Here is a 26,924-nt window from a genome sequence, read left to right as displayed (position 1 = left end):
GAAAACAATTCCGTGTCCAGGAGCACGAAATTTTGGCAAAATCCGTGCTCCTGGACACGGATTTTGTGTCCTTAACATCCGTGTCCAGGAGCACAGAATTTTTGGAGATCAGGCTGCACAGGCATAACTGAGTTACTTGCCATTGATACATCATCTTTTGGCCAAGACGTTCTGCCATGGATGACATTGTCAGATTGGTGCAAGCTCAAGCAATGACCTACACCTCAGTCAGATTGTTGGCCTTGTAGGGATAGCAATTAAGTCCAGTCACAGAGCAGTCCATTTAGAACCCCTTGAGATCAATGGAAGAGAGCACTAGAGGGTGTGCATGATGATGTTGGCCACATAGGTGCAGAACGTGCCCTATACCTTGCCCGTGCCCGGTTTTTCTGGCCTGCCATGGGCTATTTCAGATGAAAATATGTTCTTCAGAGAGCTGCACCAATGAAGAGCATTACCATTACGTACCCACTGGAGCTCATCTGCATGGACTACCTGTCTCCGGAACCAGACAGTCGTGACACGAGGAACATCTTTGTCATCACTGGAAACTTGATAAAGTTCTCAGTAGCAGTACCCACATGAGACCAAAAAACATTCAGTGGATTGGGGATGGGGATTCGTCCTACAGTCCAATGTGGTGCTTTATTGCAGTGGTATGGCCGTAGGTGAGCTCATCTGCGGCAAATACCTCTGGGATACTGGTGAGGCTCTCTGTAACATGTCTCTTACAATGTTCAGGGATAGGTGAATGATCAAGTTTGAATCTGAGTAGCCCTGAGGATGACTGTGGCACACCAGGAGCATGTCGGCTGGGATCAAGTGGGGTGACACATTGGCTTGCTGATATTTTGCAAGGACACTGTGGTCAGTTATGCTGCGCAGCATGATGGGTAGGGCCGGATTAAAATAGACTGGGGGCCCTATGCTACAGGTTGATGGAGGCCCCCTCAGAATGCAAATTTTGTGGCAAAACTACATTAGCCAGTGTCATAATTCCGAGCTAGAAATGAATAACATTTGTGCAGACAAATCTCAATTCTGACTCTTGTCACAATGCTGTCCTCCACACTGCCCACCCCCCTGTGGCCAACTGGGGCTCCCTGGCAAGTGGGGGCCCTTAGGCTGCAGCCATATCTAGCCAGTGGGTTAATCCAGCCTTGACGATGGGGAATTTACAGTTTGTAGCAACAGTATACCACCAATGTTCAGTGATCCAGCCTTTCCTAATCCAACAAGGCCAGTGGTGTATAGCTTTTGCTGAGTAGGTATGGTGAGAGCTTTGCGACCCCATAGCTTGACAGTGTGTGGGCGCTTTGTGGTCTCATAGCCTTCGGCAACAGCTGTCATCAGAGTGGGATCGGAAAAGGGATTTCAAACCATCTTGCTGAATGTCGTCTTGGTAGGCCTACAGACGGTCAAGTACATCGTCGCCAATCTTGAAAAATTGCTGCTTTATTGATTTTTTTGTGGCCAATGCCTTTTTCCAAAACGGTGACCCCCAGAGAGCATTGAAGGCAACTTTAATGTTTTTATACCAAACAAAACAACTTTTACACCAACCATTTAGTAGCAATGGCGTCCATCTTGAAAAACGGCTGCCATACTGATTTTTTGGGTGGCCAGTGCTTTTTTCCTAAAAAGTGACCCTAAGAGAGTATTTCAACCAAATTTCATGTCTTTTTACCAAATTGCACACTAACCATTAGTAGCAGAGGTGGCCATCTTGAGAAATGACCGCCATATCACCGCCAGTGATTTTTTTCTCTAAAAAGTGACCCCTAGGGGAGACCGGGGTAAGTTGAGCCACTTATTACATTTTCCGTCACAGCCAAGTGATAAAGGCATATTTGTTTAAAATCTTCACATCATACAAAATTTCAAAGTGTACTGTTACTATTAGAGCAAAAACTAATTGATAAACCTTCATGGTGAAAATAAAATTCCCTTTCAAAAATATTTTTTTTTCCAGGTGGCTCAGCTACCCCGGGCACGGGTTAAGTTGAGCCACTGTGTGGAGTAAGTTGAGCCAAAGCAAAAATCTCAGCTAAACAAGTTTTATTTATAATAACAAATGTAACTAACGAATCTGTAAAATAAAACAACAGAACAAAGAATACATATTGTGGGCCCTTAGGCTAGAGATCCATTATAGCGCTACGTTATCGCAGCTCGACGTACTGGATGGCCCAGTGTCGACGCACTGCTACTACAGCTCGCGTGGCCCGGGAGTTATATACAGGAAGTACACCAATCTACATTTCTAGCCGTTTTTATTGATATAGCAAACCAACTGCCCCTAAATTACAGTTCAAAATGCTCTTACCGAACTCGGCACATATGTTTTTTTCAAACACAGCTTGGCCTCGTGTTGTTATGCTTGTGGTCGAAATCGAACATAATCATTTGAACCCAGGCTTCATAAGCACATGCAACATGAATGCTTGTAGTCTACATTTTGTACATCCAAAAGTTCGATAGATGTCAAAAATCTACTTTTATGAGGGAAATGCATCTCCGTGATGACCACAGGTATCATGGGACATCTTCATGTGCTCAACAGTCATTGGGTAACGCAGTCCGTCGGCCGCTGCTAATTTGCATAACTTTCAGGAGAGCTCAACTTTTTGACGTGCCACCGGACCCACGCTCGCCGTGCCGGAATCCCAACATGCATTGCGAGTCCGGTAACGACGATATGCCGCATTTCATTGAAAATGAATTGAATGCGTTGGTAGCCTACGGCTTGCGTCAAACTGACAAATGGATGGGTACCGTTACAGCTTTGTTTGAAAAGGCGAACAATGTAGAGGTCATTGTTGGAAAAAAGTAAATATTATTGTTTGAGTTGGCTGAAACATGCATAAAGTAGGCCTAATTCATCTCAACTCAACTGGGTATGATATGAAAGAAATTATCTGGTTTTGCTCAAATATATAACATGGTGTACAAGCATTAGATACATCCCATTAGGAAAAGTGGCTGAACTTACCCCGTCTCGAACAGGCCAAGCTCAACTTACCCCGCTGCCAAAATAAATGCTTATAAAATTATTATAAAAGTGCAAAAAGACTTCAAATAGGCTGTCACTCATAAAGCAGCTCATTACATCACATTTCAGACATGATGTGACCAAATTTTTTTATATTTTTGTTTTCTCTAAATCATCCATGTTTTGAATATACATGGAATTCACTTAAAGAGTAAAAAAAATGCCTCTCTTGCTCTTATGCCTACAGAGTAGGCTAGGCCAAATTTCATTCTTTTACCGGTATACCAAAGTGAACGATTATGTCACTAAGCCGTCCTACACAATTTTGTCCCCGAAATGATAAGTTACAGGCTGGTATAACGAGTATTTCCCACATACTACATTTACAACACTACGTGTTTTAATAAATTACATAAGATGGCATAAAACAGCTACAGCGGCCATTCAGCTTTTTGCGAAATACAGTGCGAGAGCAAAAGGGAATGGATGTATTATCAGAGAGGGTGCGCATGTGCAGAGCGGATAGTGCAATTCTGCAACAGATTTTTCTGCTGCCGTATTCCGTACTTTGTTCCTCGTGGCTCGCCGTAGTTAACTCCTGTCCTGCCCTTAGCCCGCTTGTCTGTATTTTTTCAAGTCATTGCTAGTACATTTGTGAGGATTTCTTCTGCGGCTATCCATCTTAGTTATTGTAATGGCTTATCAACTTTACAGGAATACCACGCTGGGAAATAGTCTGCAAGAGAGCCTTGATGAATTAATTCAGGTACGGCCGCATCATAACCATTCCATTAACATATTTGGATGCTATCCAAAATGCTAGTAGGGAACAACCGTAACAGAGATTACTTGGGGAGAACCAAACGACACAAGAGCCCAGGTTTCATATTAATTGCCTAAATATAGTGCTATTGAATTATTGTATCTGCACGGTACTTTTCTTCTACAGTTTGGGTACGGTCGAACTTGGTGAACACTTGTATTGTTCGTTATTTCACCATCTCCCAACCAACTGTTACTTACAAAAGATTCCAGCCGAATTGACGGGACACAGAGGACTGGATGGTTGCACAAATGAAAGTGAACGATTGCATTCGGTTTTCAGGACTAGGTCTTAGTAGACATCTTCCTTGTGTGGTCAGAGCAGAAAACCACTTCATTTCCCAAGTCGTGCGCACAATCCCAGTCCTGGTGTGGATTATGGTACGTGTCCTAATGACTGTACATTTGCCATACCCCCCCCCCCCACACACACACACACACACACACACACACGACAATGTTTGACCCCAACCCTCTTTTGACCAAGTGAGTATAACTAGTTGTGTCTGAAGAAATATTATGGGATGGGATAGGTCTGTGGGCAGAAATAGAAGGACGAAGTTCTCCCACGACTGACCAGATGTCAATGACACGTCAATGACCTATGACTGGACTCCGAACAAAATTCTCGACTAGACTGAAACTCATACGGAATTTGTAGTAATAGTAGTAAAAGGGAGGTTTTTCCTAATGGTAAGAAAAATACATGGGTTTCCCATTTGTAAACAATTCCTGGCTGCGCAACCCTGGCTACGTTCAACCTCTGGTTGTTGGAAGCTGCTGTCACTCAAAAACTGCGCTCACGTTGGTTGGCTGCTTAGCATCTTGCCCCTCCTCATATCGCGTTTGTAAACGGAAAACCACTTCCTGTTTGGTGATTTAACCTGGAATTCTGTTTGGCTTTAAGCGGCGTACACACACAAAGCTAGCATTTCGCTTGCTCGCCTACTCGCCACTCTTTCATGGAACGTTCGCTGAAGGTTCCCGCGGCTTTAACTGCCAATGGACAGCCGAGAAGTACCGAACTCTGCATTCCAATTGGTTACTCGCTTACTCGCCTCGCTCGAAGATAAAATATTTTCAACTCGGAATCCGCCCACATCGCATCGCTTGTACAGTACTCGCCTACTCTCCTGCGAGTCTCGCTGGGACACATTGACATTCTATTGAGTTCATTCGCTGAGCGAGTAACTAGCAGCGACGTGTGTGTACGGCCCTTTAGGCCCTTCTACTAGTGATGGGATTTTCGCCCCTTCTTTGAGATGCGGTTCTATTGGCTCTTCTTACTATGGAGAGCCGGCTCTTTCGGCTCCCAAACGGGTCCCTATATGTTTACATAATTAATAAATTAAAAGTTTTAATTTAATTTTACAACATTTTGTTTCATTACTGACATCGTGAAGCACTTTGGCCAGTGTATACTGTGTAAGAGCCTTCATGAACAACACTTTTATCATAATCGGTTGTTAATAATGACCCAACATGTCTGTAACACCTGCTCAGGGTACACCAGGATACACACAATGAGAGGTAGGGGGAGAGAAGGACAAAAAAACAAACAAACAACAACAACAAAAATCCCAAAACGGCTCCCATTGCAGAGCCGATTCTTGTCGTTCACTTCAAAGCAGGGCTTTGAACCGTTATTTTTTCCAAACGTTCCGTTCCGAACAGAAACGGAATTATAATGTTTCCGGTTTTGAGTTCCACCAATAAATTGACGTTCCCGAACCGGTTAGAACCAAAAAATATTGTTCCCGGAACGGTTAATTTCGTTCCTGTCAGCTGATTACTCCCAATAGGCCTAACTGACGTTAACCAAGAAAGACGGAAGTGCAAATGAGTCAGCCTACATTCAAAACTGCTTATTCAAGCGGATGAAAAGAATATCCTCCAGAATTTTATCATTCAGGGACGACCTAAGCGGAGAAGCAGAGAATAAACCTCAATTATGAAAATGTGCGCTCTACGCTGACTTGGGTCACGGGGAGCACTATGATGGACATTGTGAGTTTGTGCATATTTGAAGCGGCCATGGATGCCCAATAACGCCGAAACATTGTCGGTGCGCTTTACACGCGGTTCCCTGCAATGTCTTACAGTAATGCAATGCAAACTCTGTCCTTTTGTATGACAGTGGTTTCTCTTAATTAAGATGTGGAGTGAAGACTTTGTAATCTACAGCTCTCTCTCCATTCAGTCAGAGAATGTCTGATGTCACACAAGACGTGAACCTCAGCCGTCATGGTAACGTGCGCAGGAAAATAATTACCTTTTTTTTTAGTTTAAGGAACGGTATTAACCGGTATTAACCGGTTACCATTATTTTTAAATAAGTGTTCCCGTTCCAGAACATAAAAAATAATAACGTTTCCGATTTCGTTTCTGTTCCCTGTAAAATACAAAAAGTTCCTGGTTTTCGTTTTCGTTCCTTGAACCGGTTCGAAGCCCTGCTTCAAAGAGCCGGCTCCTAGAGCCAAACGGTTCGCGACCGACACATCACTACCTTCTACGAGGAGTAGATTAGCAGTCAGAAGTTCCAGCGAATTGTCACACCCCATGCCCCTCGCCTGATTAATACCGTAAATTAGCGTGATATTTAGAACTGCCTCAGTTCTAAGATCTTTTAAAAATATAGCAAAAGACCAGTGATTTGACGGGAATCATTGCCATTTCTCCGACCATATGCCATTGAATCATCTTTGACCACCAATTCAACAGGGGTTTGCTCATACGGTTTTGCGTTCACAGGGATACGCCAACTCCAGGTGAAATTGAGGGTCACCCCACAGTCCTAACGACCTGTCCCCACACAGCGAAATCAAACATCTTCTATTAGAGTAAGATAACTTCAAGCCCATGCATTTCCTGCACCCATGTGATGTCAGGTGAATGCCCCTTTAGGAAACCTTCAGTTAGGAGACCTTTGGAGTCTTACGGTTGAGAATGAATGGAGTTCCCTTGGCACTGTAGGTGGCGCTAGCGCACATCTCATGCAAGCAGTCACCAAATTCCACAGAAAGACAAGAAGAAGGAGGGGACAGTAGGTGCTGTAAGTACACCGTTATTTTGCTGCACTGTTCTATCTGCACATGCACACCACCCAGGGCTGCACGATCCAGACGTGGAGCATTGCCGTCTTTCGTTAAGCTACTTGTAAGGACCCTGAAAGTCTGTCTATGATTAATTCCATTGTGGTGAATTGTAGACTATTTGTGAAGAAGACGCTGAGAAAACACACTTCATGTCTGATCAATCTGTCATCTTTGACAAACGGCCCACATCAGTGTCTCGTTAATCTTTAGGCCAAATTAGAAAATGACAATTTCGCTAATCCTACCACCGGCACCATTATAATAATATGACGAGTATTTCCCACATTTATAACATTATGTGGTGTATAAACCACGAAAAATGCAGTGTAGCCTCGGCTACCTGAATAAAACAAATCTTACAGACTGGCTTTTAGCGAAACAACAGTAACAAATCAGCTTTTAGCTAAACGAAGGGCGACATTGCTCCACGAATCCGGATCGTGCAGCCTTGGGTGGTGCGCATGTGCAGATAGGATAGTGCAGCAAAATAATGGTGTACTTACAGGTGCGTACGAGATACCGCAACAGCTACATGCGCATGTAGACAGCAATGCATTTTGGATGGAAATGTTTCATGATGGTTAGATATCCTGTCCAACTTACCAAATTTTAGTCATGTTGCGCCGACCAAATGACGTGTTACATGATGTCAAACTATCGCGGGATGAATGCGACTGCAGATGGGCCTTGCAACTGGGTCATTCCACGCCAAATCAACAAGAGCCCGCACACTTAGGTCTCAAAAAATTCTGAAAATATTACTGAGTGTACCCATGGTACTTAAGAGAAACACTGTTACTTTATTTGAATGTAAGATGTATACTCTCCATGTTACAGCCAATTTCACTGGGGGAGGGGGGTGCCCATTTTGTTCACACTCTTTTTTTTGTCAAAGTTCACAAGCCCGTAGCTCAAGAACTAAACCATGTAGGAAGCTCAAATTTGGCATGCTGGTACATTGATAGGAATAGTTTGTTGCAAAACTGTCAGTTTTGGTCTGTATGATCTTGCATCATCATGGTATTCCCTCAAAAATGATACAAATTGTACTGGAGTTTTTGGCTGTGCTCTGTTTAGGCCCTCAGAAGACATTTGTGCCCAACATAGCCTCATGATTTTTTCCCCTTGTAGATACAAGTAGAAACACTCCCAAAAAAATCTATAAATAGAAAGGAAACCCCATCAGTGTTTGACCAGAAGACCTCACAAGTCTGACAAATCATTTTGGGTGTCCTTTTCAGAGCACCAGAACACCTTGTGGGATTGTCCACAGATTTTTATTTTATATTTTTCTTCATTCTCCATGAAGTCTTCTTTTTAAAAATGCCAATGAGACTTGTCTTATGTGATGTTTTCTTTTGTAATTTCCACCCTGAACATGGGCAAAATGCAAAAAGAGAGCAACATGATTTCGATAACATTTAATGTAAAGACTAAATAATCAAATGCAAATTTTACCCAGACATGATCACCCGAGAGTCCCTGTGCAGGGGTGCAGGTATCCCTTTCAATTTCAATGATTTCAGGAGCGTTCAATGTGGGAGCAGGTTCGCTCACCAAAAGAGACAGTAGGTCAGGCACAAGGACTCATGTTGTTACTTTTTTTGACCAGCAGATGGCAGCGGAAGAAACGCATAGAAAACATATTGCCCTCAATGTGCATGTTGCCCATGTTCAGGTTGGAAATTACAAAAGAAAACATCACATAAGACAAGTCTCATTTGCATTTTTAAAAAGAAGAATTCATGGAGAATGAAGAAAAAAATAAAATAAAAATCTGTGGACAATCCCACAAGGGGTTCTGGAGCTCTGAAAATGACACCCAAAATGATTTGTCAGACTTGTGAGGTCTTCTGGTCAAACACTGATGGTATTTCCTTTCTATTTATAGATTTTTATGAGAGTGTTCCACAGCTATGTTGAGCACAAATACGTCTTCTGAAGGCCTAAACAGAGCACAGCCAAAAACTCCAGTGCAATTTGAATCATCTTTGAGGGAATGCCATGACGATGCAGGATCGTACAGACCAAAACTGACAGCTTTGCAACAAACTATTCCTATCTATGTACCAGCATGCCAAATTTGAGCTTCCTACATGGTTTAGTTATTGAGCTACGGGCTTGTGAACTTTGACAAAAAAAAAGAGTGTGAACAAAATGGGCACCCCCCTCCCCCAGTAAAATTGGCTGTAACATGGAGAGTATACATCTTACATTCAAATAAATGTACAGTGTTTCTCTTAAGTACCATGGGTACACTCAATTATATTTTCAGAATTTTTTGAGACCTAAGTGTGCGGGCTCTTGTTGATTTGGCGTGGAATGACCCAACTGTGACGGAGGTCATCTTGCACCTGTTCACCCCCATCGGGGTCGAACGTGCGACCTCGTCAACTACAACGGTCCGGATATGAGAGACACAGTACGATACCACTGGGCCAAGAGACTAGTCTTTCGGCCCAACGGCACGAGACTGTATGAAGCTATCAGAGGGAGGTTTACCAACGTTCCGCGCCAACTCTGTGCTAGTTAGCCTCCGTTACACTCTCCCCCTTAAACCTCACTCTCATCCCGGGTTAGCGGCACCACTGTGACGGAGGTCATCTTGCACCTTTTTACCCCCATCGGGGATCGAACGGGCGACCTCGTCAACTACAACGGTCCGGATATGGGAGACACAGTACGATACCGCTGGGCCAAGAGACTAGTCTCTCGGCCCAACGGCACGAGACTGTATGAAGCTATCGGAGGGAGGTTTACCAACGTTCCACGCCAACTCTGTGCTAGTTAGCCTCCGTTACACAACTCCTGCAGTTTCTTATCCCCGTTGATGCTCATCTGCAGACCGCCTCCGAGGTCACGCGCCCATGAACTGGTTGGCCAACAACTCCCCACTGCAGCTCCTTCTCTCCACCTGTCCCCCCACTCCTCACACATGGTGTTAGATCAAACTGGTGCGAGCTCATCATTTTGTGCATATTTGTGGCCGACTTTAAATGCGCTGTGTTAAATAAGCTTCCGACATCGTGACAACAAGTTCTCGCTCACGTGGTTCGTCAACATCAGCCGTTATCAGCAAAGTCGTATGAGCCTAGTGCCCCCTTAGGAGACCAAACTTGAGCACACTTCTCTGCATTGGGTGGGCGGAGTTTGGGTTCGTTTACTCTAATAGAAGATGTTTTGCGAAATTTTGCCTCGCTCCATTGACTTTGAATGAAGGTGAAAATTCGCTTGACGAGACCAAAGTGGGGCAAATTCACAGAGGGTCGCAATTTGATATTGGCGAAACCGCAATATCATGCAAATTAGATAGTCTGTCCGATAACCAATCAAATGGGTGTATGGGTTGCTTTGGCCGCGGCGGGACTTGCACAATTTTCAGAGAAACATGGAGGCCATTCATGTGTGCCGTTAGCCGTATGCTATCTTGCTGGGTCTCCAGCAGAGGCAAACGTGCAAGAGTACAACAGAGGCTCCCCCTCCTGTACAAAAATCCAGTAATACATTGTAATACTGTGTTGCACTATCTTGTAGCTAACTTCAGTGTTTCCCGCAGCGCGACACCGCCATAAACTTCCATTAACTGGCCGAGCGCTGCTTACAGCAATAGCTAAACTACAACTCCCAGCATGCACGATAACAGACGACGCTTCGTAGAATGAGCGCAGCGCTCGAAATCGCTATCCTGTTGTCCCGGGACCATAACAAACTAGTTATCTCAGGCTCAATGCCGGGACAGCCAAAAATATAAATGAAACGATTCTAAAAGTATGATCTTTGCAAAGCCATTAGGCTACGCAGGTCAGCCACATAAACATAACCGCGGTTTTGATTTATTATTTTTTATTATTTTTTATTTTATTATTTCAGGGAAGCAACAGCCCCAAACGTTATGCGCAGCCTGTTGCCACCTGTGGCGTGCTTATCTGCCCAAAACACCAGAAACGCGAGCTGCTTATAGTTTAACCCTCATTCATGCATGTCAGAAACGGCCTGTACTATATTTTCCAGTAACAAAGTTTGGGAAACGGCAAGCAAGCTAACAGGGGTAGTCAGAGATAAGCTTAACTTTGACGTAGTTGTTAGCCCGTCCTTTCTATTCGAATTTGACTGGAAATGAAGGCTAGATATGAAGGATCCATATAAGCCTATTGTTTCTGTGCTGGTAAAAGCAGGACTACTTAGTAGCCAAGGTCTAATTGAAAAGGATAAAAGTTCCCCTCACATTTGTTTGATTATAAGCACGACGAACACGCTTCACATCATACAGCATTGCCAGCGCATTGTTCTGTCTTTCTCTCCCATCCCTCTCGCTCTCCCTCTCGCCCCCCAAAAAAACGCATCTCCACCGGCATGCTCATTACAACAAGCGCCCAAAGTCCAGTTATTGGCACTTTTTAACTATAAACAGACATTGAATTGTTATTAATATGTAGACTAAATGAAAAAAAAAAGTTTTCTGTAAATATAGCCTACAACAGATGGTTGTAATAGAGTCTGGGCCTACAATACATGATGGGTAGACCACAATTAACTTAGTGCATAATTAGTTGTAGAAATTCACGCGGCGTAAATGCAAAATGGCAAAACAATGAGTTAACTCATTGTAAGTATGACATTGCGCATGGAACTATAGGCCAACATTTAAGCCATTTCTGTTTTGAGAAATTACGATAAGATTTTATCCATGACATGTAAGTTATAGTAGTACTTTGTCATTGTCAGAAAAAAATGCAGTACAGTGAATCATTTCTGTTTGCAACACACTAGGCTATTCAACACTAGGCTATTGCAACACACTAGGCTATGCCTTTTTCCCCACACACATAGGCGTACACATTCTACATGAGTAGGCCTACAGCTACAGGCCTTTTTATTAGAATAGCATGAAAAAGTTGATTTATTTCCATAATTTCATCAATAATGTTAAACTGTCATGGATTCTAGATTCATTGCCCAGTTTTTTAACTATTCCAATCATTCAATTGTTTATTTTTACTTATTATATGGTTGTGACGTCATCTGTCGAATGCTCCATTCATTTCAACGGGGCTCCCCAACGTTCGGACGTCTGTTATTTTTCGATAACGGACGGGTTGGTCTATAACAGACGCTGTCAATGGCAACAAGACTTTTCACTGCTAAAGCGACTTTTCAACAAGACTCTAATCAGCTGCTGTGATAGACAGCACCCGTTGTCCTGGCTACCGCTGTCAATGGCAACAAGACGTTCACTGCTAAAGCCACTGGCTTGTATACAAGTCAGTGGCTAAAGCGAATGTTTCATATCACTCCGCAGGGGGTCCGGTCTTTTGTCACTCTAATCAGCTGCTGCGATAGACAACACCTGTTGTCCTGGCTAGCCACCTAGCTGTTGCCTAGCGGTGTTCCACAACGGCACTGTTTTGTTTTGCGCAGCAACAATCTTAACATTAAATAGGTCTAAAGAAATGTCCCCGCATGTGTGAATCATTTAAGTATATCCATATAATAAGCGGGTTAACTTTCGGCGAGTCGGTCGCTTTGTGGAATAGCAGCACTTCAGAGAGAACAAGACCCCTCCGCTCCGCGTCGGGGTCTAAAGATTCTCTCTGTCGTGCTGCTATTCCACGGTAGCGACCTTCTCGCCGAACGTTAACCCTTACATATTTTGGTCTTCCAGCTCAAAAAACCCATGAATTGGGGAATTCGCATCATTAGAATATTGTAATAAAATAAAAATTCTTCATCAAAATTCTGGTCACATCAAATCAGTTGAAATTTGGTACTTTCTACATAACATACAATGTTCAATACTTGGTTAGGACTCTCTCGGTCTTAACAACGGCCATGATGCGTTTAACATTGAAGTCAATGGCAGAAACAGTGCATGGGAGTTATTGAAGCCCAGATATCGTTGATGCTTTGTGGTCAGCTGTTCTTGTTTGTTGACCTGGTGTCCCACACTTCACTCTTCAATATACCCTGTAGATTTCCATGCCACGGTTTGGCGCTAACTCACCAGTTTAATTCTAAATCACCAGAAATGAAACCCCATTGAAAATGAATGCCCAGCCCTACATGGGAATGAGCGAGGCAATTAGCTTTCCCCCTCCCGTGACTACGTGAGCCAGCCGAGTCTCACTGGACTTCAATGGCATGTCAGAATATGCGATTTTCCGGAGACTCTGCCTCACTGGAAGTCAACGAGAAATAGGCGGGATAGGAAAAAAAACGATCGGTGAAAAAACGAATGATGGCAGTCTGACACAGCGCACCGGAACATGTTTCATTCAAACCTTCATCAGCAAAAACCATAAAACCACTGTAGGCCTACCGAAGTTTGCTTTAGTACAGGAAAAACCATATGACATACAGTGGCGTGCGTCTCTTATCCCCCCCCCCCCCCCCCCTTTTTTTTTGTTTTTTTTTTACATTTTTGCACATTTGGCACACTTTACATTTTCAGATCAACAAACAAATGTACACACTAAACAAGGATGACTATCACAAACATAAAATGCGTTATTAACTCTTATAAAAATTATAGATATTATAGATTATTATAGAAATTATAGATATTACACGTATGCATGTTAACATGCTAACTACTACATTACTCCTAAAGCAACATAAAAATGTGAAAATAATGTGCTTTCATCTATAATTAAGTTATCACATAACTTAAAAGACAGCTTGAAAGATAACTTTTTACTGTGAGGGACAGGCCAAAATCCCCATTTTGTCCTCAAAAAGCAATTTAAAATGAGAAAACAACAATACATTGCCTTAAGATCAGGTTGGTGACAAATATGTCACTGTTGTGCTTTATAATTATGCATGTAATTGTTATTGTAGGGTCATTTCACGTGAAATCAGACACTTTGGAACCCGACCGACACCGATTTCAATCATACTTGCTGTGCCATAGTAGCAAGGTAGCACCCCAGAACTGCATTTGTGAGTTGTTTATGACCTTGCAGGCTATGTTTAGACAAGAAACCGGCCATTTTAAAATGTAAGGTTTTTTTTATATTCAATTTTTAATTTTTCAATGTATCATAAGCTTAATTCATATTCTGAAGGTTTTTGTATTCCATGCTGTGTGTGTAATTTGTAGAGCCAGAAAAGAGCTTTCAAACAACACCTCAGACATCCTTTTGTGACTTACAATGACTGACATAATCAAGGCTGAATGCAGTGTCTTACCCTCATATGTAAACCTTTGCAAGTCTGTTTCTCCCTTAATATTGGTGTCAGATTCACACAAATGCAGTTCTGGGGTGCTACATTGCTACTAAACGGGCACAGCAAGTATGATTGAAATCCGTGTCGGTCTGGTCCCAAAGTGTCTGATTTCACGTGAAATTACCCTGTAATGATTTTATGGCCATTTATCTCTGGGACATGAGGATATGTACCGATTCGTCGGAATGACCCATTTCACGTGAAATCAGACACTTTGGGACCCGACCGGCACAGATTTCAATCATGCAGTTTGGTGTGCCTTTTTAGTTGCAAGGTAGCACCCCAGAACTGCATTTGTGTGAATCTTTGATTATCCGTGCAAGTCACAAAAAGATGTCTGTGGTGTTGATTGAAAGCTCATTCTGGCTCTAGAAATTACACAAATAGCATGGAATAACAACCTTCAGAATATGAATTATGATCAATTGAACAATTAAAAATTGAATATCAAAATAAACATACATTTTAAAAGTCTGGTTTCTTGTCTAAACGTAGCCTGTAAGGTCATGAACAACACCTGAAAATGGTGTGTGTACAGTTCTTTATTCATTTAAGAGATAATGGTAAGGTTGAAATGAGTTGTAATAAAGTAGTAATCAGGGCTTTGAACCGTTATTTTTTCCAAACGTTCCGTTCCGAACAGAAACGGAATTATAATGTTTCCGGTTTTGAGTTCCACCAATAAATTGACGTTCCCGAACCGGTTAGAACCAAAAAATATTGTTCCCGGAACGGTTAATTTCGTTCCTGTCAGCTGATTACTCCCAATAGGCCTAACTGACGTTAACCAAGAAAGACGGAAGTGCAAATGAGTCAGCCTACATTCAAAACTGCTTATTCAAGCGGATGAAAAGAATATCCTCCAGAATTTTATCATTCAGGGACGACCTAAGCGGAGAAGCAGAGAATAAACCTCAATTATGAAAATGTGCGCTCTACGCTGACTTGGGTCACGGGGAGCACTATGATGGACATTGTGAGTTTGTGCATATTTGAAGCGGCCATGGATGCCCAATAACGCCGAAACATTGTCGGTGCGCTTTACACGCGCTTCCCTGCAATGTCTTACAATAATGCAATGCAAACTCTGTCCTTTTGTATGACAGTGGTTTCTCTTAATTAAGATGTGGAGTGAAGACTTTGTTATCTACAGCTCTCTCTCCATTCAGTCAGAGAATGTCTGATGTCACACAAGACGTGAACCTCAGCCGTCATGGTAACGTGCGCAGGAAAATAATTACCTTTTTTTTTAGTTTAAGGAACGGTATTAACCGGTATTAACCGGTTACCATTATTTTTAAATAAGTGTTCCCGTTCCAGAACATAAAAAATAATAACCTTTCCGATTTCGTTTCTGTTCCCTGTAAAATACAAAAAGTTCCTGGTTTTCGTTTTCGTTCCTTGAACCGGTTCGAAGCCCTGGTAGTAATAGAGTAGTGTCAGGGACAGGGCTGGACTGGCCATCTGGCATAGCGGGCATTTTTGACGGTGTGCCCTGCACCCTCGTGAGCCCCTATTCCAGGGAGTCAAAAGCTAGACACAGCTGCTGCTTCAATGCACTGGTGGGTTTTTTCATATTCAATTTTTAGTTTTTCAATTTATCATAATTCATATTCTGAGGGTTCTTGTTGTATTCCATGCTGTTTGTATTGTTTGTAGAGCCGGAAAACAGCTTTCAAAAAAGTGTCTGATTTCATGAGAATAATGCCATAAAACCTGCATGGGACTGTGTGAAAAGTAATTGCCCCCTTGCTAAATGAGGAGGTATCTGTGATTAATCACATTATTTTGGACAACTGCATTATATTTCACAGCTGCCCACCTGTCTGCTACCAGGCCTTTCATATCAAGAGATAATTTGAATAGTAAGCTTAGCTGTTTGGTAATGTGTAGCTCATTTCAAACCCAAGACATCACGCTGTGATCCATCAACATTCAAGAGCAGATTATAATAAAAAATAATGGACGTATCTCAGACTTTATAAGGTAAAGTAATTTCTAAATCATTGGAGTATCTGCAAACCATGGTGAGGGCCATTATCCACAATTGGAGAAAGCATGATGTAGTGGTGAACATGTCTAAGAGTGGCTGTCACACTAAAATTGCCACAAGAAGACAGTGAAGGTGGATCCAAGAGTTCAGAAAGGAACACAAAACAACATCTTACCAATGGGAGGTGTTAAGAACCCCATAAAATTTAAGTGTTCATGACTCATGACATGTCATAAGAAACTAGGCAAACATTGCATCCAAAGCCAAAACCACCTCTGACAAGGAGAACATCAAGGCTTGTCTCAAATTAGCTAAAAACATATTGACAACGCATACAAAGCTTCTTAGAAAATATTATGCGGACAGATGTTACAAAAGTTGAACTTTTTGAAAGGAGAGCCTCCTGTAACACCTGGTGTGAAATGAACACGGAATTTGATAATAAAAAAAAAGAATGTCATGTAAACAGTGAAACATGGTGGTGGGAGTTTCATGCTTTGGGGCTGTTTTGCTGCCTCGGGACATGGATGACCAGCTATGATCGAAGTAAGCATGAATTTGGCTCTTTACAAGCAAATCCTGAAGGATAATGTCCAGCCATCCATTTGTGACCATTCATTTGTGTTCATGCATGGGAATCCTCCACTGTAGCTGATTTTAAAACAATTAACTTATGCAAAGAAGAGTTGGCCACAGCAATGTGCAAGACTGCTCGTCAGTTCTTGTAAACCCTTGACTAAAATTGTTGCTGCTGGGAGTAGATAGATAGATTATTTATTTGTCCTTTCGGAAATTTGTTCTGTGCCATTTTCAGTGCATCTGATACAATTACAAAGACATTACAATAAACAAGAACACAATAGACAAACACAACCCCCCCCCCGCCTCCCCTCCCTCTATAGGACAAAAAGACAGGTTGACAAAAAACCCCAACATAAACACAGTAAAGTGCAGTATTCAGTACCAAAGTGCAGTGTACTATTCAGTCTAACTTACAGTTGTCTTATTTAGCATGGATATACTAGTAGGTATAAATGATTGGCGGGCTCTGTTTGTCTTAAATGAGGGCATCCTAAACCTCCTACCTGAGGGCAACAACTCATATGCTTGCTGTAAGGGGTGGGAGAGATCCTCACATATGGTATTTGCCTTCTTTACCACCCTTGCTTCAACAGTCATGGCCATGCTATTTAGTGGCTGGCAAGCAATCTTGCTGGCCATGTTGATTATCTTATGGAGTAGTACAACAAGTTACAAGGTTTAGGGGGCAATTACTTTTGCACACAGGCTTATGCAGGTTTTATGGCATTGTTCTCTTAACAAATGAAATAATCACAGAGAAACTGCATTTTATGTTTGCTCGGGTCATCCTTGTTTAATGTTTGCATATTTGGTGATCTGAAAATGCTAAGTGTGCCAAATGTGGAAACAAGCAAAAAATCAGTAGGGGGCAAAAACATACGCATGTCACTGTGTAAGTTAGTAAACTGTTTAAGTTTTCTGAAAGCAACTGCAGTGTTTTGCATGGTCACACGGACCAGCAGGCGCACAAAGCGTTTGATCCATAGCAGAGCCGTAGATCTATCTGCCAGGTGGCAGCGTAGAAATTCCATGCAACTGACTATCGCACGCCCCAATTTTATTGATGGACAAGTAGACAACATCATCATAATTTTGAACACAACAAAGGAGAAGATATTACGTGTGGGAACATTTTATTCTGCTTTTCTGCAAATCTGCTATGGCGTCTTTGTCAGATGGAAACTCAGCCCGTGGCATGCCCCCATCGTTCTCTCCGCCACATTATTACAGTCAATCCAGAAAGTACTCACAGTGCTTCACTTTTTCCACATTTTATTATCTTACAGCCTTATTCCAAATGCTACAAATGTATCTCTGTTGTCAAAATTCTACACAAATTATTCCATTATAACCATGTGAAAAAAAGTTGTCTTGACCGTTTTGAAAATAAAAAACAAAGAAATCATATTTACAAAAGTATTCACAGCCTTTGCTTAACACTTTGTAGAACCACCTTTGGCAGCAACTACATTCATTTTTTTCATTTCGCAATTAAAAGGGAGGTCATCTGTGCGTTTCAACCTTTCAGTAAGCTTACATTGAAATTCTACATTTTGAGTCTGCAAATGGCTAAGATAGGGAATCAGTGGGACAGAGAGATGTGGGCAGGGTTGGGACATGACCCAGGCCAGACTCGAACCCAGGTCTGTCTGGGATGCGTTCTACAGCAGCCCCCAGAATAACCAATTTTTGAACTTGTTTTAAACCTCTTACCTTTCCTTCTTTAAATTCCAGACGCAGCAGATCACACCTCAGCTCGCCTTGCAGGTTTTGCTCCAGTTTGATAAAGCTATCAACACTGCACTGGCTAACCGTGTGCGCAATCGGGTCAATTTCAGGGTAAGTGACTCATAACTTACCAAGTTTTAGTAATAATAACAATTTCAATGATATTGGTAGTAACAAACTATGCGCTCTATGCGGCTCTCCTCCTGATTTTTTTTCTCCTTATGTGGCTCTTGAGGAAAAAACAGTGAGTAAGTTATCACTGCATTATGGGGATTGTTGTCACAAATCCACAAGCACTAAAAAGTAATTTTCTGCCTTTTCTCGGCCAAGAAGGCACCAAATCAGAAATGTATGCTACTATTCTACTACATATATGACCCACTTTCAATCATGTCTCCACTGGTGGAATGTCCCTTTAAGTGCAAAATGGCAAGATAAATACCATAGAGTTACATCATTCACACATCAATTCACAAGAAAACACTCAAATCCTGTTTCTCATTCAATCCATAAGGTTCAACAGTATTTAGGGTGTGGATCCAATATGCTTCCCTTTTCAGAAGTTGTTTTATTACGTATATCCCCTCCTCTTAGATTAGGCATAACTCTCTCTATCCCCACAAATCTCAATGTGGAAGCAGAGCCATGATTTCTGTCTCTATAATGTCTGGCAATCGCATACTCCATGTTGTTATTCCTAATGGAAGCTTTGTGTTCAGCTATATTCTTAATTTCAAGTTTCTTTTTGTTTGGCCTATATACATAAAGCCACATGGACATTTTAGCATGTACACAACATGGGTGGAGAGACAATTAATACATTGTTTGTCATACTTCTTGCCTGTGTGAGGGTGGGTGAAGGTTTCCGTGTCGTGTGTATTAGAGCAGTGTGCACACCTCCCACACTTGCCAAAATTGCCAAAGAGTTGGTTAGTCAGCCAGTTTGTCTTAGGGGCTTCCTGGTACAAGAAATTGACGACTAAATCTTATATATTTTTGCCCCGTTTAAAGCAAAATCTTGGTCTGTCTGGAAGGTTGTTAAGACTAGGGTCACACTTAAGAAGTTTCCAGTGTTTATTCACTATTCTCTTCACTTGCTTATAGCTAGTGGAGTATTCAGAGACAAAGGTGACAACACTCTCAGACACCTTAGGAGGCTGGCTTAGCAGTTCACTCCTGGTTTTATGGGAAGCCCTCACCATAGCCTGGTCAATCACAGCTTGGTCATAGCCCCTCTCTGAATCGCTGCGCCATGTCGTTAGCTTTTACATTAAAGTCTTCCTCACTGCTGCAAATTCTCTTGAGCCGTATAAACTGACCACAAGGGATATTGTTAGTCATATGGTCAGGATGGAAGCTGGATGCATAAAGAATGGTATCACGATAACAATATATATCGTCATATTGCCCAGCCCCAGTTGGATGTATAGCCTAATATGCCCCCTAAGCTCTATCTTAAGGGAAATAATACCCCCCTGACCAATTTCACCCCAGTATCGCTGGAATATGGCTGGAATAGCATGGTTGTGCTAAAATTCAGAAGATAAATGAATGTCAAATATCCTCTATTCTTCTACAACGGACATGGATTTGACCCTTGCAGTCGCCCCCCAACTGCCAGAGGGGAAAAAAAGTTAGTCACTGTTATTCTGACTGATCATGGCAGAGGCAGCACAACAAAGTCCCACCTACAGCCCTCAGCTTCCTGAACAGTGAGGTGCCAGAATCAACTTTTCATGTCTGCCTGTCAGGCTAGGTATACCAGGCTAAATACCAAAAAATGTCACCAGTTGTCCCCCTGTAACTGATCAGATTTGTCTATTGCCAGAGTCAGTCACTTTTAGATGTGCAGGGGGAAGTTTCGCAAAATGGGACCCCCCCCCCTCTCTTTGTTCAAGTTTTTACATGTACACTATTTACCCTTTAGGGATCCCTCAACACCTACCGCTTCTGTGACAACGTGTGGACATTTGTCTTAAACGATGTGGAATTTCGTGAAGTAACGGACCTGGTGAAAGTCGACAAAGTGAAGATTGTGGCCTGTGATGGCAAGAGTATGTATTTTACTTTACTCGTTTTATTCATTATTTTATTCATTGTGAGCTATGTATAGCTTGCATGACATACAAGGACCTGTTTTATTTCAAAATGTTTGCCTATAAGAATTGTGCTCTTTTTAACCAGATTTGCACAGTAATTCTCTATACAAAACCAGTGCCACATAATCCAAATAACCTGGTTTTACTTTTGCTATTCAACATTTAACTGGATTGAATAGGTTAAACCTGGTCATTTGGAATGTGTCGCACTGGATTCGCTAACCTGCCTTGACTCATATGAAGTTAACTGCCATCCCATTCCTAACCCAAAGGGTTCATTCAACCTTATCAATCCACATTTTGCAGCTACAGTATTACAGCTTCAACTCATCTGGGAAGGCTGCCCACAAGGTTGAGGAGTGTGTTTATAGGAATTTGTTTTTACCATTCTTCCAAAAGCGCATTGGTGAGGTCACACAATGGCCATGTTTACATGATGGTTTTTACTTCTGATTTAATAATTCCGTTTTTTTTTCTTTGCACTTACATGGCACCTTCATTCAACTCCAAATAAACATCTGAGGAGGAGAAAGCATTTCGATTGGACAGAGGATGCATGTGCTGGGCGAGTGAAATTTGACATAGGGCCGTGGTCACCAGGAGCTCCCTGTAGGCTACTACCGGGAGAGCTGTTAATATTCAGTCCCAAATAATTAGCTGCAGCCTGGGTAAATACTTTGGATCAGTAAACATGCTAAACGTTAGCTTACCCTAGCCAGTCCCTCCAGGAATTCGCAATGTTGCGATTTGCAACTTTTTCGCAACTTCACCGCGATTTCCCTCAACTTTGAACCCCCGCTCTCGACTCAAAGAGAAGCAAGCTGTCTAAATATTTTAGCTTAATGGTGATGGACATTGATTGTTGAACATTAGGCTATTTAAGCAGTTGAAATAAAAAAGCACACACTGCTGACAACAACCGAACCACAGAACTTAATCTATTATTTTATATCATGGCATTCTCCAAAGACTATGCCTATTTAATCTGTTTTGCTTTCCCTGTCCTTTATGAATGCGCTTACATTCAGCCCCCGAAGGCTGTTATGTCCCGCTCCTATGCTTGCGAGACGATCACTTTCCCAAGGTGAAGTGTTCCAGCCTTGCGAGTAACGCGCATTTTCCCCATCGCTGGCTTAACTTTATGATGCATATCTGGTGAGGTAAACATTACGAATATGCCCTGCTTTTAAGTTTGCCCCAACCCAGGATGTTTCCATAGGCTATGGCCTGATATGCAGGGCTGATATGCACCACAACTCAACGCGCTTAAAATGCATGTGAAGCTCGCGCATCTCAGTCTAGAAAGAGTAGGCTAGCCTATCGGTAACATTCTTTGCATTGACCACCATCGGTTGAGTTTTAGAATCAATACAAAAAAGACAAGTTTTTAGCCTATATGGTTTTGTCATCCAGCATGCAATCGAAAATAGGCGAGTGGCTACTTCATCTCCAAACCTTAGTTAGGCTATAGCGGAGCTGTTATGCGAGGTAGAGGTTGCAAGGGTGTCCGTAGGTCTTGATTGATACCTGGTGTTGGAGGTAATAGATCAATTGGCCGGCACCCCACATCATTGTAAATTCATATGGCACGCACAGAGCTTAGGTGTCTGATGTGGCAACAAAAAATGGAATTAAAACCACAATCATCAGATGGATGTGTTGCGGTCAAGATGCTAGACTAACTTTATTGATCCAAGAGGGAACTAAAGGGTGAATGGCTGCCACACGCAGCTGGCAGTCTAGGACATTACGCATCCCCTCGGCGTGGCCGTGGACATTTAATTTATGTTTCTTTAATAGGCCCATAGGCTATATCCAAATACACTTTTATTTAGGCCTATTAAACAAAACAAAAAAATAAGCGGGGTGGGTCGGGTCGGGCAAAAAATCATTGTGTAATATTTCGGGCCAGGTTGGGTTGGGTTGGCTGCGTGATGGGTTGGGACGGGCTGTAAATATCAACGCCCGCGCACCACTACTACCTAGGCTACCAAGCCTACCTCAAAAATACCAAAATGACCACTGAAAATAATATAAAAACACCAGAGGACTGGAATGTGGCAGTGTCCTTTACTTTCAAGCGTGGGGAAACATATTAAAAATCGCAACAAAAATCACACCTTTCACTTCATGCCGCAACAAAATCGCAACAACACAGTAAGAAGCTCAACAACTTTTTTCGCGATTTTCTGGAAATCCTCGTGCACCATCTGGCCATTCAGATCGCACATTTTTGAGAAAATGCCCGCGATTTCCTGGTGGGACTGCCTAGCTTAGAACATATCAAATAATAATGTGGAATAACTTTTGTGCTACACCAGTTTGTGGTGCATTTTTACATCAATATATGGTAGCCAGCCACAACATTTATAGTCACTTAAACTCTTGACATTGAGTAAAATACTTTCATTTAAGAAGTTGCATGGAAGTCTGCCTTTTTTTTGCCTGGAAGTCTTGGTTTTGCGTCATCGCGTGCCAAACAAGCACGCATGGAACAAATGGAATTGTTGTTAAAGATGCACTGTGTAGAATGTGGCCAGAAAGGGTACTGCAACTATGCTGCTCATTGAAACTGGGTTGCCTATTGTCAAATTTGATCTTTTCATGAATATTTACTAAGTAATAAACCAATATTTACTAGTATGGCCAAAGTACAGTAATTTTGCAGCTAAAAATGTATATTTCTTGAAATTCAAAATGGCAGACTATGGAGAAGATCCCACTTTTCATGTATGAAAAGTGCAATTTTCCCAGTCATAATGAATACTTAGAATTTGATGGTGTGATGGTAAGTATTCATGAAAAGGGTAACATTCGTGAATGGGTAGCATGAATTCTGCAAATATTCAATCTTACACAGTGCACCTTTTAAAGCGAAATTAAAGGTTAATTGCTAGAGGAATACAATCATTCGGAATTAAATGAGGAATAAACCACCCATTTTATTCTGAATTCTCTTAGTGTCTGCTCTAATTCATTGCAAAGCTGTTCTGTCGGGTTCTGGTCAAGATTCTGTGCAGGCCAGTCAAGTTTATCCATACCATACTCTTTATGGACCTTGCATGGAATTGTCCAAAATCTTTTGGTATCCAGATGGCTACCTTTATGAAAAAAAACTATTGTCGTCGCACACTCAGAACTTCATGCAGTACTTTTGATAACACCAACGTTTCGGCTCACGAGTTCATCAGGGTCATCTCATATATACACAAACAGCTGAGTGTCTTTATACAACAGCATTGATTAGACGGGTGCTCATTGGTGTGTCACCACTCGCTCCCAATTTAGTTAACTCAATCAGCTGGCATGGTGTCCCTATATCACAGGAAATATTGCTATTCATTCAATTCATTGAAACATTCAATTAGAAAACATGTTGGGCTATGTGTATGTGCATAAACAATTACATACATTTACACTTCACAATTCTGATAACTTTTTAATCGGTAACCTCATGAAAAAACATCTCATCAAAATAAACATTTAATCCATGAGGGGCAAGAGAAGAGGTCCATTCTGCCTCTCTTTACAATAGAATCCTGTCCATGTCGCCTCCCTGTCAAAGTGTTTTAACCAGGGGGTCAGGATTTGGCTGGTTTCACATCATATCCGGTACCACTTCACTCATGATGATTGGTGGGTGCGTCATTGCTCTCAGCACATGCAAGAGTTTAGTGTTGGGCACACGATTAATATAGGTCTGTGGTTGGGCAGGCTAGAAGACAGTGCTTGTCCCCGAACGTCATAGTCCATTTCTGAACATCCAATGCCTGTTTCCATCTAGCTCTCTGGTCAACCTTACGTCAGTCAGTAACGTTGCACGTAATTAATTGGCTGAGTAAACTGGCACCGGAATTGAGTTCCATGAAACGTCATTTTGGAAGCGGAAACATTTGTTCAATTTTGGCTGAATTCACTAGTCTAGCATTTCCCATTGGAATGAATGGGGGCGGGACTTATTCACTGTCTCCAGGTCTTATGCCCCTTGTACATCGAAGGCGAACTAAACGACCTGCGCGGCGGAAGTCATTGTTTCTCTATGGAGGGGAGGCGAATAAAGCTACCAGAGCGAATTCCCCAGGAGTGAAGCGTCTTGAGCGACCAGGGCGAATTTTGACGATTAAACTCAAGCTAATCTTAAGCGAATTCGCTATGACACGGTTCGGCGAAAACCAATTGGAACGTTCATATCGAGGAATGTCCCAGGCTGTCAAGACAGAGCCGTTATGTGATTAGCTGAATCAAACATGTCAGTGCAGCGTCCAGAGCGAATAAAACGAATTCATGGCGAAACTTCTTCAACCACCCCAGCTACCTGGGTCGCGTTGGTATGCAAGGGGGAATGGGGGAATGCAAGGGGGAATGCAAGTCGATCAGATTTGTCATGGTAATGTTTAGTATTCTGTTTTAAAGGAACAGTCCACTGCTCATATGTAGTTCCAGTAAAATATGATAATATAAAGGATTTTTCGTATGTGTTTGCATTGTCTAGATGCAAGTCTATGGGAGCAAACAAGACATCATCAAATGTACTTGTAAACTACTCTAAATTAATGTAAAGAGTGCAAAACAGCCATTTAATCCTGTCCTGTGATCACTTGTGGCTTGATGCTAATGCTCCTATTTGCTTCCAGTGATTATGCTAAACTATGCTAATAATTCTGATACCAATAAATCTAAGTACTGAAAACACTGAGAAGAAAATGTTATGCACATTCATGAATAATGTTTGGAAATACTGCAAATATGTGAAAATCAAAAAAGGGTGGACTGTTCCTTTAAGAACTAAGTATTCTTACTGTGGGAATGGAAAGCAGGTGTTGAAAGAGCTAAAATGCCTAGAAAGCACTTATCAGGGGCGACCAACACGGTGAAAGATTCAACCTTTGGCGTTCGATCAACTACCAAGCGAAGCTTGTGTTTAGAAAAATGTTAACATTCCATTGGTTCTTGCTGATCCTGGTCATTACATACTTTCCGCTAAAGTTCTTTCAATGCCTTTGACACCTTTGACGCTAGAAAAACTTTTGCAGCTTTCGTCGTTTCTGCCGCTTGCTCTTCCATACAAAGTAATTACTTCCACTGCTTACCACGCCGTCAACACCTGCTGTCTGCAGGGTTATATTCATTTATATGAATTTCATGGCAACAAAGGCCACAAAGAATAGGCTACAGGACATGCCTTTGTGTATAATTATGTGTATTACATTTTATTTCATTCGTACAGCTACTGGGCCACACAGTTGCATTACATAACATACATCGATAATTAACAAAATACAGCACGCATTTACAGTATTTGTGTCTTATCCAGCTATCCAGCCTCAACATACATGTATTGTCTTGTTTTGTTATGTCTTGTTTAATGTCTGTGAGAATGACCAGAGCCAATTTTCTGTTTCATGTGTAACAAACAATTAACTTTTGTCTTATCTCATGTTATATTTTGTTTCCTTCATTCAGATACTGGGTCCAATGCCGCTGAGTGAGGCATCTGCAAACAGAGGACGTGGTATTCCACATTGAGAAGAATACTGTAAATAGTGCTAACTTATTTATTGTAGCAAACTGTGTTGGACAGGAGTCATGTCAATGCAGCTGCATTATCTGGCCTTAACAAATCCTGGAGGTCCATGTCATTTTTTTTCTATTTTACTACTGTTGTTACTACTTCCATAATAAAGAGTTTTTTATGTTTGTTGTTGAATTGGCAGACATTATATTGTGTGGGGGAAAAAAAATCAATAAACAAAAACATTTCGATAGAAAGCACAATACACTGAAAACATGACATGATGGATGGCATGGCTTGTCGTTTTCTGAATCTTCATTATATTCTACCTGGCTGTAATTTCATGGTTAATTTAGGGCAAGACTGAGCTGAGTGGTGTTGTTAGCACAGCCTGGTTTGTATTTCCATTATAAATTTGTTACCCGGAGTATGGACCCTTGCCCTACTACAAAAACAAAATTTGGTATGAAGTTACACGTAATGTTGCACCAAAATAATTCATGGCAGTAACAAATAATAGAAAGTAAATGAAATTGCCAGTAAAATAGTTTGAATCAAAGAAAAAGAGAAAGCACTTACACTGAGGAAGGCACACGCCGAAATGCGCCTGTGCACAAAAATAAAGAAAACAATTTGATGCAAGCTGTGCCCCCTTTTCTTTGATTCAGGGTATTTTATTTGGGCCAGCACCCTCAAAATTAAACAAGAAACCTGAGTGAAGCCACCTGCCATACTTAATCAGTAAAATAGTTCACCATGATGAATATTTCATAAGTATCCGCTAACCTTCCTTGACTCATATGATTATGATGGATGTTGTCTATGAACGCCTTTCAAAACACTCAAGGCTACTGTACAAAGACAAGCCACCAAT

General features: G+C 41.8%; 1 protein-coding gene across 1 annotated transcript; it reads left to right on the top strand.

The window, feature by feature from the left end:
* Positions 1-3,547: 3,547 nt before the first annotated feature.
* gtf2a2 (general transcription factor IIA, 2) lies at positions 3,548-26,245 on the top strand. Its single transcript, XM_063188640.1, has 4 exons — positions 3,548-3,758; positions 18,446-18,550; positions 20,367-20,493; positions 26,002-26,245. Exons 1-4 carry the CDS (start codon positions 3,687-3,689, stop codon positions 26,025-26,027), a joined length of 330 nt encoding a protein of 109 aa, XP_063044710.1. The 5' UTR covers positions 3,548-3,686; the 3' UTR covers positions 26,028-26,245.
* The last annotated feature ends 679 nt before the right edge of the window (positions 26,246-26,924 follow it).

This window comes from Engraulis encrasicolus, chromosome 22 (genome assembly GCF_034702125.1).
Source record: "Engraulis encrasicolus isolate BLACKSEA-1 chromosome 22, IST_EnEncr_1.0, whole genome shotgun sequence".
Taxonomy (NCBI): Eukaryota; Metazoa; Chordata; class Actinopteri; order Clupeiformes; family Engraulidae; genus Engraulis; species Engraulis encrasicolus.
Note: the sequence above shows the minus strand (reverse complement) of the source record. Positions and strands in the feature narration are given on the sequence as shown.